We start from the raw sequence: 12546 nt of genomic DNA on the forward strand, positions 1-12546 counted from the left end.
CAGTGCCTCACCACCCTCACTGTAAAGAATTTCTTCCTAGTATCTAACCTAAATCTCCCCTCCACCAGCTTAAAACCATTGCCCCTTGTCCTGTCGCTACTCTTCTTTGTAAAGAGTCCCTCTCCAGCTCTTCTGTAGGCTCCTTTCAGGTACTGAAAGGCTGTTATAAGGTCTCCCTGGAGCCTTCTCTTCTCCAGGCTGAACAACCCCAGCTCTCTCAGCCTGTCTTCATAGGAGAGGTGCTCCATCCCTCTGATCATCCTCGTGGCCCTCCGCTGGACCCGTTCCAACAGGTCCATGTCCTTCCTGTGTTGAGGACTCCAAAGCTGGACACAGTACTCCAAGTGGGGTCTCACGAGTGCCCAGCTCCTCATTGTGCAGACCTCCTACTGCCTTCTGGTCAAGGCTTGCGGTATGTACATGCCACCTTGTACCTGTTGGAGACAGAGGGTGGCGATGAAATGGGGATGAATTGAAGTCATCTGTTTTGATACAATAGCTGCAAAGAGGAGCAGATAATAACCATGCCACCAGGGAGTCCAGGACTTCTCCATAGAGCTGCTGTCCACAGCCTCCAAGACGCTCTGTGAAATTATTTCCAGGTGGAAGGAGTTAATTTTATATACCTCTGAGATAGGATTCATTTAGAAAACAGATTAAATCCCTTTTCTTTCATATCCATAAAGAGTATGTTTTCTCTTTTCAAGTTTATAGTGATAAAATGTTAATTAATCGAGATCCTAAAACGTAAAAGTGATCTAATTTGGTAAAATAATCGCATTTTCTTAAAGTTGTTTTGGTTTTTGTTGGTTTTTTTTTTCACAATAAAATCAGTTTCAATTCTATAAAAACATGCTCTTCAATTTTAAACACGTATATGCATGGTGCCCATGGCCAGGGCTGGCAGCATGGTGAGGAGTCTCTGTGAGGAGATGTCAGAGGAGGCTGGTTCCAGCCTTGGTCACACAAGGCACAGCTCAGCCCATCAGTGACACAGGTGATGCCACTGGGGAATGGTGCTAAGAAAGGGCAAAACTTCTCCCAGTGGTGAGGAACAAGCACTGAGAGGGACGAGGAGCTTCAGGCACAGCCTGTGGGGTGCCACTAGGGAGTCCAGGACTTCTCCATACAGCTGCTGTCCACAGGCTCCAAGACGCTCTGTGAAATTATTTCCAGGAGGAAGGAGTTAATTTTATATACCTCTGAGATAGGATTCATTTAGAAAACAGATTAAATCCCTTTTCTTTCATATCCATAAAGAGTATGTTTTCTCTTTTCAAGTTTATAGTGATAAAATGTTAATTAATCGAGATCCTAAAACGTAAAAGTGATCTAATTTGGTAAAATAATCGCATTTTCTTAAAGTTGTTTTGGTTTTTGTTGGTTTTTTTTTTCACAATAAAATCAGTTTCAATTCTATAAAAACATGCTCTTCAATTTTAAACACGTATATGCATGGTGCCCATGGCCAGGGCTGGCAGCATGGTGAGGAGTCTCTGTGAGGAGATGTCAGAGGAGGCTGGTTCCAGCCTTGGTCACACAAGGCACAGCTCTATAAAAACATGCTCTTCAATTTTAAACACGTATATGCATGGTGCCCATGGCCAGGGCTGGCAGCATGGTGAGGAGTCTCTGGGAGGAGATGGTTCCAGCCTTGGTCACACAAGGCACAGCTCAGCCCATCAGTGACACAGGTGATGCCACTGGGGAATGGTGCTAAGAAAGGGCAAAGCTTCTCCCAGCGGCGAGGAACAAGCACTGAGAGGGACGAGGAGCTTCAGGCACAGCCTGTGGGGACACCATGGTGGTCCAGGGAAAGGCTGTTATGGGACATAAAGGCCTCTCTGCTCTGCCATAGGGGAGTCTGAGCTGGAGGAGGCACCACATAGGGCATTGGGCCTTCCTGAGTCCCTCTTGGGGTCACAAAGCCACCTGTAGGTAGGTTGGACAGTGCTTGTACAACTTGTAACTTCTCAGCTGTGCTTCTGCATGGTGGTCATCAACGATGGGTGGCACCAAGTGCTGCCTGAGCAATGGGGTAGATCTGTAAATTTGCTGTAGTTGTCTCTGGGGTAACGCCACAGAAGGAGCAGGGAGTTGGGAGCAAAGCTGCTTTTTTTTAGCCTAATAGATAATCAGACCACCCGTACGATAGAAATTTTAGTGGACAAAGTGCAGTGAACTCTTGTTTGCACAATTTGATGATTCAGTCAGAACATCCTCCTGAAATCTGAGTTTGCCCCATGCCATGGAAGCACAGGACTAAGGACTAAGGCAGAAAAAAATGCACAAAGCTGATGCTTGACTTCTTGCTAGTGTTATGGTGACACTATAAAACTAGTTTAATTGGATTTCATGACGATGGTTTGCCTGCTATTCTGCCTGGGAACAAAAGAGTCCTGCAAATGTGGAAAAGATGTTTTTGCCGAAGGATGTACACAAATGAATTTATAACATACATAGCCATATTTTTAGGAAACAAATTGCAAAGCCTGACACATATTTGAAAGTAATAAGAAATAAGTTTGTCTATTCAAAAACATTCTTCCAAATTAATCTTAAATAAAAATGTCACCTGGTTTATTCTCACAGTTTCCAATGGTACTAGTATTTCAGATTACTGAAATGCTGGGGTGGAGTTGTTTGGGTTTTAACTCCAGCCGTTTAGAGTCAATTTAATTGCTGTCATATGGCGCTGTCTTACATTAGAGGCTAAGTGTAAGGGTAGACCTCAGGTGTGAGTTGGAGATCTGTGTCTAGGAGGGTCAATAGTGCTGTTCGTGTCACAGAATCACGGAATTGTCAGAGTTGGAAGGGACCTCTAGAGATCATCTGGTCCAACTCCCCTGCCAAAGCAGGAACATCTAGAGCACATCACTCAGGACTGCAACTTATATCTTATCCAGAATCTCTGCAACTTACTCTGCTACGTCTTATCCAGAATCTCTGCAACTTACTCTGCCTTTCCTATGCTTTTCTTTTCTTTCAGTGAGGCAAAGTGTCTGTTACTGTATACTTTAAACTTTTCTCCTTGACTAGCTTTTTGGTGGTTTGCCAGAATGTCATCTAGGAGGTCTTTCTGTCCCAGGTCAGTTACTTCTACAGAGGAGATGGAATTGATTCTAAACTAAGCGAATCAGCCCTGGGTTGAAAGACATCGATTAAAAGGCTGTGTTATCCATAGGCTGGTCATGATGAAGTTGTAGCCATTACTGCTGAGCACATTGATGTAGTGCAGGGGGAAAGCACAGTACAATTTTTCTTATTAACAATTCTAATTAACTTTTAATTGATTTCTAGGAAGATAAATGGTTTCATTACAAAGTCTTACAATGAAGGCCTTCACTGGAATTAAACATTCATGGAAACTTCCTGACAATTGTTCTGATAACAAAACATGAAAATCTCTTATGATCTTCCCAGATGTCTGTCGCCTCATTTATAAAGTCAAATAAATGAAAATACCTTGTTCGCACAATGCCCTTTGTTAAATTTACGTAACCTTATTCATCATGCCATAATTTAATTAAGAGGAAAAATAACTGATTAGCACTCAGACTGTATTGAGGGCCTGGTAGCCCTAGGAAAAACAAGAATTTTGTCCATCCCTGTAGGGCAGTTACGTAATAGCAAGGATTATTTGTCTGATACTGAAACTTGAGACTTATGTGAGAACAAACATATCAATCGAACAAAATCTAAACAGTTGTCTATTGCAATCTTCTGCCTCTTCTGAGTGTAGAAGACTAAGGATGAAATAGGATAATATTTGGTTTTGAAGAACAGCGTAAACAATAGAAAGTTAAGTAGTTCTTCAGAGAACAATGATTAAAACATCACTAAATGCAACAAACATGTTAAGTGAAAAGAAAATTTCTAGTTTATGTGTTCATTCTGCCTATCTGCTGACTGCATCCATCTTCCATCTAAGTATGTACTCTGTAATGATTTGGGGAGCAATGGAACACCTAAATCAGTGTAAAATAAAAATTCCTCTCAGACACCACCTAACCCTGAAGGTACTTCAGCAAGAGAAGAATCTGAGGGCTTGACTTTAAAAACATTTAGTTTATCTTCTGTTTAACTGCTCAGCTGTCCCAGGCTGAGCAGCTAAATGTGTATTTTCTCCTGAAGTGGAGGCAGAGTTCAGTAAACCTACTTTCTGTCACTGAAAATTAAGGCATTTGTTTCTGTGTGTTGTGCTATCTTCAGCAAAATCTCAGAGTGGGGCAAGCTGCTGTGAAGAAGAAGTGCTGAGTGATCACACAAGCATTAGTGCTCTGTAGAATATTACCCTCGCTTACCTCGGTACTCTTGTGTAGGTATTGAAAATTGCATTAATATGGGGTTCTTGTTTTTTTCTGTTTCTTTAGGCTACGGACCCAGATGCTGGTGTTAATGGTCAAGTTCACTACAGTTTGGCCAACTTCAACAATCTTTTCCGAATCACATCCAACGGCAGCATCTACACGGCGGTGAAACTGAACAGAGAAGTGAGGGACTATTATGAACTGACTGTTGTAGCAACAGATGGAGCTGTGGACCCCCGCCATTCAACGCTAACTTTAGCCATCAAGGTGCTGGATATTGATGACAACAGCCCTGTTTTTACTAATGCTTCCTACTCCGTCTGCGTGCCAGAAAATCTACCACCAGGCACTGTCTTCCTGCAGTTAGAGGTAAGAAGGCGTTCTAGAGGGAAGAAGGTGTTTTGTAAATGTTGTGCAATACTAAGCATGTTCTTATTTGTCAGGGAGACTGCACTAAAAGATTGCAAACTGGAGTGGGGGAAGTTACCACGTTTAACAGGCTGAAAAATGCATGGCCTTAAGACAGGTACATAAAAATAGTTTGAAGCTGAGGTTCATTTGGAAATTAGAGCAATTATTAAACAAACAGCAGAACCTACACTACTATTGTCACTTCTTGGAATATTGTTTTACACATTTAAAGCGCTTTTGGTTTGGTTTTGAAAGCTTATATTGCTTTCTATTACCTGCTTACATGAGTAGGAAGAGAGAGCTGTATCTCAGCTACTTCAGATGTTTAAGTCAAGCCTAGATGTCTAATCTAACATTATAGTTAATGGAGATAAATAGTTGCTTCCAGAAGCAATTCACCCAATACCAAGATCACCATCTAAGATAGCTTGAGGAAAGTGGGCACCTGGAGGTGTTGTCACTGACTATAAAAGATACTCAGACAACTGAGAGTTAATTGTTCAAGGATGAGTGAGGTCTCTGAAGACAGCAGAGATTCACTTCCCATACGCAGCCTATATATCCTCCTGGTGTTTCCATCAGCGTCCTTTAATGAGAAGAATCTGTCCTGAGCCAATTTCAACCAGAATGGTTTCCTCTGAACCTGACTGCAGATGAATCTAAGGTCAAATTACAGCTGAAGCAATCACATAATACCCCTTATCCTGAGGAAAAGTAATATTCTTTGTCTAAATACTGCTAAGAATTTAAAACATCCATGCTGCCATAGCGGGGTGAGGGCAAACGCCTGCTTAGCCCAGCATCCTCTTCCTGGCAGTGGTCATTAGCAGGTGCCCAGGGAAGAGAACAAGAACAGAATATTGCTCAGAATATTGTGCTTATTTCATGTGGCTGTTATCTCTGTTTCTTATAACCTTACGTGGATTTGTCTTCCTTGTGTTTGTGCAATAGTATTAAGTACATCAAATACTAGTAGAATAATACAATGAAGTTAAATTTGTTTGCAGTACCTTGCTTTTTTTTGTGTTCTTTAAATCTAGTAGGGATTTTTGGTGAAAGTAGATTTTGTTTGGGTTTTTTTTTTCCGTCTGTATGGCATGCTCCAGGCAAAGGATGTCGATCTTGGTTCTGATGTTAACTATCGAATCCGGACGCAGGAAGCACTGGAGTATTTTGCCCTGAACAAATACACAGGCGAGTTATCGCTGTTGAAGTCCTTGGATTATGAATCATTCGCTGACACAGAAGCCACCTTCACCTTTCTCGTGGAAGCCTTTGATAGCAAGGGCACTATGCCTCCTGGTCTTGCTACTGTCACAGTGAGAGTCAAGGTAAGAGGAATAACTTATCAGTTGATAGAATCCTCTCCCATTTGTTACAAAATCCTTCCTCGACTCTTACAGGTGTCCTGGTGAAACACCAGAGTCTGGCAGCAGTCTGTCTGCTTTCCTGCTTTTTCACTCGTATGAAGCTGCTGCCTTTTCCTGACAGCAACGTGTTCAGTTAAACACACACTTTATAACAGCTGTAATTACTTTGCTATATGCCATTACGTAGTTAAATCTTGGATCATAGAGTTACAAAGTAGAAGAATACCTGAGACATATATAAAGGTTTACTCCTTTAGAAGCCCTGAAAGGCTGAAATAAGTACCTAATGGAATTGTTTGCAAAAATGACACCATCACGTTTTAGTTAAAGCTCTCATAAATTGTAATTTTACGAACCATTCAGGTGTATTGAGTGCTGATGTGGCACGCCACATCCTATATTTCAGATGCTACTAAAGAACAGGCTTATTTAGTGGTCTTGCACAATGAGTTGGTTTTATACAGTGAGTTACAGCGTCACCTCTGGGTCTCAGTTATCTCACCAGTATCATGGGCATAAAGATAATGACATTCTGTTTGGTAACAATTCACAAATGAAAAGCATTTGTAGCTGAAGCGTTAGAACTTACCCATCTGAATTGGGTTGATGTACTCACATCCAAGAGGAGAGGGTATTTTAGATGCTCTAAATCATGCCTCCTTGCATTTAGAGGTGCAGTTCTGGAGCCAGTCAGTCAAGTCCTTTTCCTCAGATGATTTCCTTTTTTGTTGTTGACTCTGTCAGTGAAGATTAGTGAGCTGTGGGAGAGAAGAGAGTTTAATTACTCGTATTTTAGCTAAGAAGCAAAAATTGTAGCAGGAACAAAAGCGGAGCTCACAAATGTGAACTTCGTATCTGGCAACTTCAGTTTAAATGTAAGTCTGAGGAAAGTATTTAGCATATATGAATCAGGCTTGTGTTCAGCTTACTGTTTATCTGCAGATGCTAGGAATTACCATGTGATTTTGAGTAATTCTGTTTGTCAGTCTCTAGTGAACTCAGAATTATTTTAGGGGGAGTAAATGTCTCCGATTATTAGCTTTGATGACCATGTAAGAAGGCTTCTACACTACCTCTCCATCTCTGCAAAATTTCTCAGATTGAGATGCAAGTCACCTGTTTCCAAACAGTCTGTGCTCTTCCTTGGCAGATCCCAAGTCAATCAAAGAACAACATTGCTTTAGACATCATTCCCTGAGCATTTTCTGTAATACTTTGAAGGATTAAGTTGCTGAACCCTGTTGTTTTCCTAAAAGAAACTTATGCCTAGCACAATGAATTTTGGAAAGAATTAAAGTGTTTGGGTTTGTTTGGGTGTTTTTGTTAGTTTTTTTTTAGAGACTTCTTTTCTAATAGGAATATATTTGGTGAAAAGGTGTCGTTTGTATCACCTGGCTGACCCAGCTGTACGATTGTGCATTTGTATTGTATTCATTTATGACAGGTACAGAGGAGCAATACAGATCCACTTGGTGGCCTTAGTGTAAGAGCAGATAGTGTATTGTCAAAGGAGGTGGTGTGGGAATAGGGAATTGAAGGGATTAATAGGATCCAAAAGAAAAGGTTTCTTGCTTTCCTGGAAACTCTTCCCACACACAACCGACAAAAAAGGAGCATGATGATACTTGTTTGGAAAGGCAGGAGTAGCAACTTCAGCAGTGAAAGGTGTTAGGCTGGGGACAGAACAGGGCCTGAAAGTGAGGACAAGCAGCTTGTCTTTTAAATGAGAAAGAAAATAGATAAAAGAAATTATTAAGTGAATATTGTACTCAACGACAGGCTGACGTTTTCAGCAGATCAGTGAACAGAGCAGTGGACATAATTAAATGCTATATATATTGCTGAGATGAATATGATGCTTAGGTTCCAGCCTTGAGTAACAGGTAGAAGAGTAGTATTCTTAATGGCAGTCAAGAGAGCTGGGGAGGGCTTGTGGAAAAAAAAAAATTAATATCTCATTTTGTCGGGCAGATGTCACTAATGACTTTTATGTCAGATGGTAGAAGTTTAGAACCGTGGTTACAAGAGATGTCTGGAATGGAAAGAATAGTTTAATTTGAGCTTACAGATGAACTTTCCAGATACGAAATTCATAGGGGAGGAGGGGCAAAAGTGAAGATTGAAATCAGAGCCTTGTGGTACCCCTGCATGAGGTGAGAAGGATCCACAAGAGGACACCTGAAATGGTTGATTCAAGAGACAGAGCAGCAGGAGAGGGGTGCAGAGTCTCAGAAGCCAAGTGAGCACAAGAGGAGCATTTCTGTGAAAAGAAATGCAGAAGTAAAAATTGTTTTCCAAGGTGTTTGGGGTTTGTTTTTAGTGGGAAAGACTCATATTCTCCCTGTGTCTGAAGAGGGAGAGCCCTTGCACAGGGCCGACGTCAGCACGTCCTGGTGACCTGACAGAGGGTCCTGCTTTCTCTCTAGCAGGGCAGTGGAGATGTTTGCAGGGCACTGAATCCAGCCCCAGGTCTTGAATGTGTGGTGGCATAAACAGCAGGCAGCAGTCTACAGTGATTTTTTACAGTGATGGGGTAACACAGTGTATTACCTGGTTCCAATTCAGGCTTTTATTCCTCTGCAATTTTAACCGTGGTCTGAGCGGCTGCTTTGGGGCCTAGCTAAACAGATCGCTCCTGATGAGCATGGTCGCTGTTTTGTGGAAGTCATTTATAGTTTTTTGTTGGCCAATTAAGATGTCTGCGGAGGGAACTGAAGGGGTTCTAACACTGACAATTTCTGCCAGCCCATCTGCCAAATCTGAGCCTGTGTTCAGGCACAGGGTGCTTCTGCAGGGGGGTGTACATCCCTGCCATGGCCCTGGAGGACTTGGTCCCTCCTGCCCAGCCTGTCTTTTGCTCCTAGTCTGGGACCAAGAACTGGATGTGTCTGTTACCTCTTAGTAGTAATTGTGCTTTCACTTCATTTAGAATAATTATTAGCATTAGTATTAGAATAATTACTTTAATACACTATTTAACTTTAGGCCCTAGCAGTTGTGCAGGTTGGAGTCTTCAAAAAACAAAATGGAACTAGAGAAACCAGAAGCAGGCATTCTGTTAGGGATTCAGTCCCTGCAATCCTCAGAGCAGTATTTGTGTTACAGAGGTCTCCCAAGTCCTTTTGGGTTTATGCTGCTCCGTTAACATTTGTTCTTTTTCACAGTTTAGCTCTTCACGGAAAGCATTGTAATTTTTACTGTGTAACAGGATTCTTTTTACCAACTGTGGACAACAGCTGATGGTGTCATATATCATTTATGTGATATAAAATGGAATGAGCAGCAGTGCAGCATACCCATAATCACACTGATCTTTCCAGCTTGGAGGAGAGTGGATACACAGAGTGACTTCCCTCAGACTCTCGCTTTCAGCCTTTGGCATGACAAACTGCAAATAGTTTGTATTAACCTTCCCTGAACTTGATCAAAACACAGATTGCCTAGCAGAATACTCAATGCAGAAAAAAAAAAAAAAATTTGTATCACCTGGCTGACCCAGCTGTACGATTGTGCATTTGTATTGTATTCATTTATGACAGGTACAGAGGAGCAATACAGATCCACTTGGTGGCCTTAGTGTAAGAGCAGATAGTGTATTGTCAAAGGAGGTGGTGTGGGAATAGGGAATTGAAGGGATTAATAGGATCCAAAAGAAAAGGTTTCTTGCTTTCCTGGAAACTCTTCCCACACACAACCGACAAAAAAGGAGCATGATGATACTTGTTTGGAAAGGCAGGAGTAGCAACTTCAGCAGTGAAAGGTGTTAGGCTGGGGACAGAACAGGGCCTGAAAGTGAGGAGAAGCAGCTTATCTTTTAAATGCGGAAGAAAATAGATAAAAGAAATTATTAAGTGAATATTGTACTCAACAACAGGCTGATTTTTTCAACAGATCAGTGAACAGAGCAGTGGACAAAATTAAATACTATATATATTGCTGAGCTGAAGATGATGCTTAGGTTCCAGCCTTGAGTAACAGGTAGAAGAGTAGTATTTTGAATGACAGTCGAGAGAGTGGGGGAGGGCTTGTGGAAAAAAAATATTAAATATCTCATTTTGTTGGGCAGATGTCACTAATGACTTTTATGTCAGATGGTAGAAGTTTAGAACCGTGGTTACAAGAGATGTCTGGAATGGAAAGAATAGTTTAATTTGAGCTTACAGATGAACTTTCCAGATACGAAATTCATAGGGGAGGAGGGGCAAAAGTGAAGATTGAAATCAGAGCCTTGTGGTACCCCTGCATGAGGTGAGAAGGATCCACAAGAGGACACCTGAAATGGTTGATTCAAGAGACAGAGCAGCAGGAGAGGGGTGCAGAGTCTCGGAAGCCAAGTGAGCACAAGAGGAGCATTTTTGTGAAAAGAAATGCAGAAGTAAAAAGTGTTTTGCAAGGCATTTGGGGTTTGTTTTTAGTGGAAAAGACTCATATTCTCCCTTCTTCTGAAGAGGGAGAGCCCTTGCACAGGGCTGATGTCAGCACATCCTGGTGACCTGACAGAGGGTCCTGCTTTCTCTCTAGCAGGGCAGTGGAGATGTTTGCAGGGCACTGAATCCAGCCCCAGGTCTTGAATGTGTGGTGGCATAAACAGCAGGCAGCAGTCTACAGTGATTTTTTACAGTGATGGGGTAACACAGTGTATTACCTGGTTCCAATTCAGGCTTTTATTCCTCTGCAATTTTAACCGTGGTCTGAGCGGCTGCTTTGGGGCCTAGCTAAACAGATCGCTCCTGATGAGCATGGTCGCTGTTTTGTGGAAGTCATTTATAGTTTTTTGTTGGCCAATTAAGATGTCTGCGGAGGGAACTGAAGGGGTTCTAACACTGACAATTTCTGCCAGCCCATCTGCCAAATCTGAGCCTGTGTTCAGGGACAGGGTGCTTCTGCAGGGGTGTGTACATCCCTGCCATGGCCCTGCAGGAGTTGGTCCCTCCTGCCCAGCCTGTCTTTTGCTCCTGCTCTGGGACCAAGAACTGGATGTGTCTGTTACCTCTTCGTAGTAATTGTACTTTCACTTCATTTAGAATAATTATTAGCATTAGTATTAGAATAATTACTTTAATACACTATTTAACTGTAGGCCCTAGCAGTTGTGTGGGTTGTAGTCTTCAAAACACAAAATGGAACTAGAGAAAACTAGAAGCAGACATTCTGTTAGGGATTCAGTCCCTGCAATCCTTAGGCCCTAGCAGTTGTGCAGGTTGGAGTCTTCAAAAAACAAAATGGAACTAGAGAAACCAGAAGCAGGCATTCTGTTAGGGATTCAGTCCCTGCAATCCTCAGAGCAGTATTTGTGTTACAGAGGTCTCCCAAGTCCTTTTGGGTTTATGCTGCTCCGTTAACATTTGTTCTTTTTCACACTTTAGCTCTTCACGGAAAGCATTGTAATTTTTACTGTGTAACAGGATTCTTTTTACCAACTGTGGACAACAGCTGATGGTGTCATATATCATTTATGTGATATAAAATGGAATGAGCAGCAGTGCAGCATACCCATAATCACACTGATCTTTCCAGCTTGGAGGAGAGTGGATACACAGAGTGACTTCCCTCAGACTCTCGCTTTCAGCCTTTGGCATGACAAACTGCAAATAGTTTGTATTAACCTTCCCTGAACTTGATCAAAACACAGATTGCCTAGCAGAATACTCAATGCAGAAAAAAAAAAAAAAAATTAATCTGCTACCTGCACATTAGCATTGAAATACATTATTGGACACTGCTGCAGCCGAATGGCCCTTTACATTGTGTGGATGGCTTATGACTCTTTCTTCAAAAAAAGCCAATGGTAAATTAATAAATTGTTGCATCCTTTCTAGTATTAGTGAGGAGGAAAAGTATAAGTGGCATTGGTTTCTTCTTGCCAGAAAGATGCAAACCACCTGAACCAGACTGAGATTTTTCTTTTTTCCCCAGTTCTCACATTCATAGAATCATAGAATTGTCCAGGTTGGAAGGGACCTTTCAGATCATCTAGTCCAACCATCAACCTAACTCTGATAAAAACCATCACTAAACCATGTCTCTAAGCACTATGGCAACCTGTCTTTTAAATCCCTCCAGGGATGGGGCCTCAACCCCTTCCCTGGGCAGCCCATCCCAAGGCTTCAGAACCCTTTCCCTGTCAACATGTTTCCTACTCTCCAATCTGAACCTCCCCTGGTGCAACTTGAGGCCATTTCCTCATCCCATCACTTGTAACTTGTGACCGACCTCCCCTGGCTACCCCCTCCTTTCAGGGAGTTGGAGAGAGCGAGAAGGTCTCCCCTTAGCCTCCTTTTCTCCAGGCTGAACACCCCCAGCTCCCTCAGCCTCTCCTCAGGAGACTTGTTCTCCAGACCCCTCACCAGCTCCGTTGCCCTTCTCTGCACCCACTCCAGCCCCTTAATGGCTCTTTTGTGGGAAGGGCCCAAAACTGGACCCAGCCCTCGAGGTGGGGCCTCCCCAGTGCCCAG

General features: G+C 42.3%; 1 protein-coding gene across 1 annotated transcript in view; it reads left to right on the forward strand.

Annotated features, from left to right (window-relative positions):
* Positions 1-12546, forward strand: part of PCDH15 (protocadherin-related 15) — a gene marked incomplete at its 5' end in the record, with an annotated part of 305454 nt that overhangs the window by 98310 nt on the left and 194598 nt on the right. Inside the window, 2 exons of the mRNA XM_014966628.1 lie at positions 4374-4679; positions 5828-6052. Coding sequence (XP_014822114.1) covers positions 4374-4679; positions 5828-6052 — 531 coding nt within the window. The remainder of the gene's footprint in view (positions 1-4373; positions 4680-5827; positions 6053-12546) is intronic.

This window comes from Calidris pugnax, unplaced genomic scaffold (assembly GCF_001431845.1).
Source record: "Calidris pugnax isolate Ruff unplaced genomic scaffold, ASM143184v1 scaffold53, whole genome shotgun sequence".
NCBI lineage: Eukaryota > Metazoa > Chordata > Aves > Charadriiformes > Scolopacidae > Calidris > Calidris pugnax.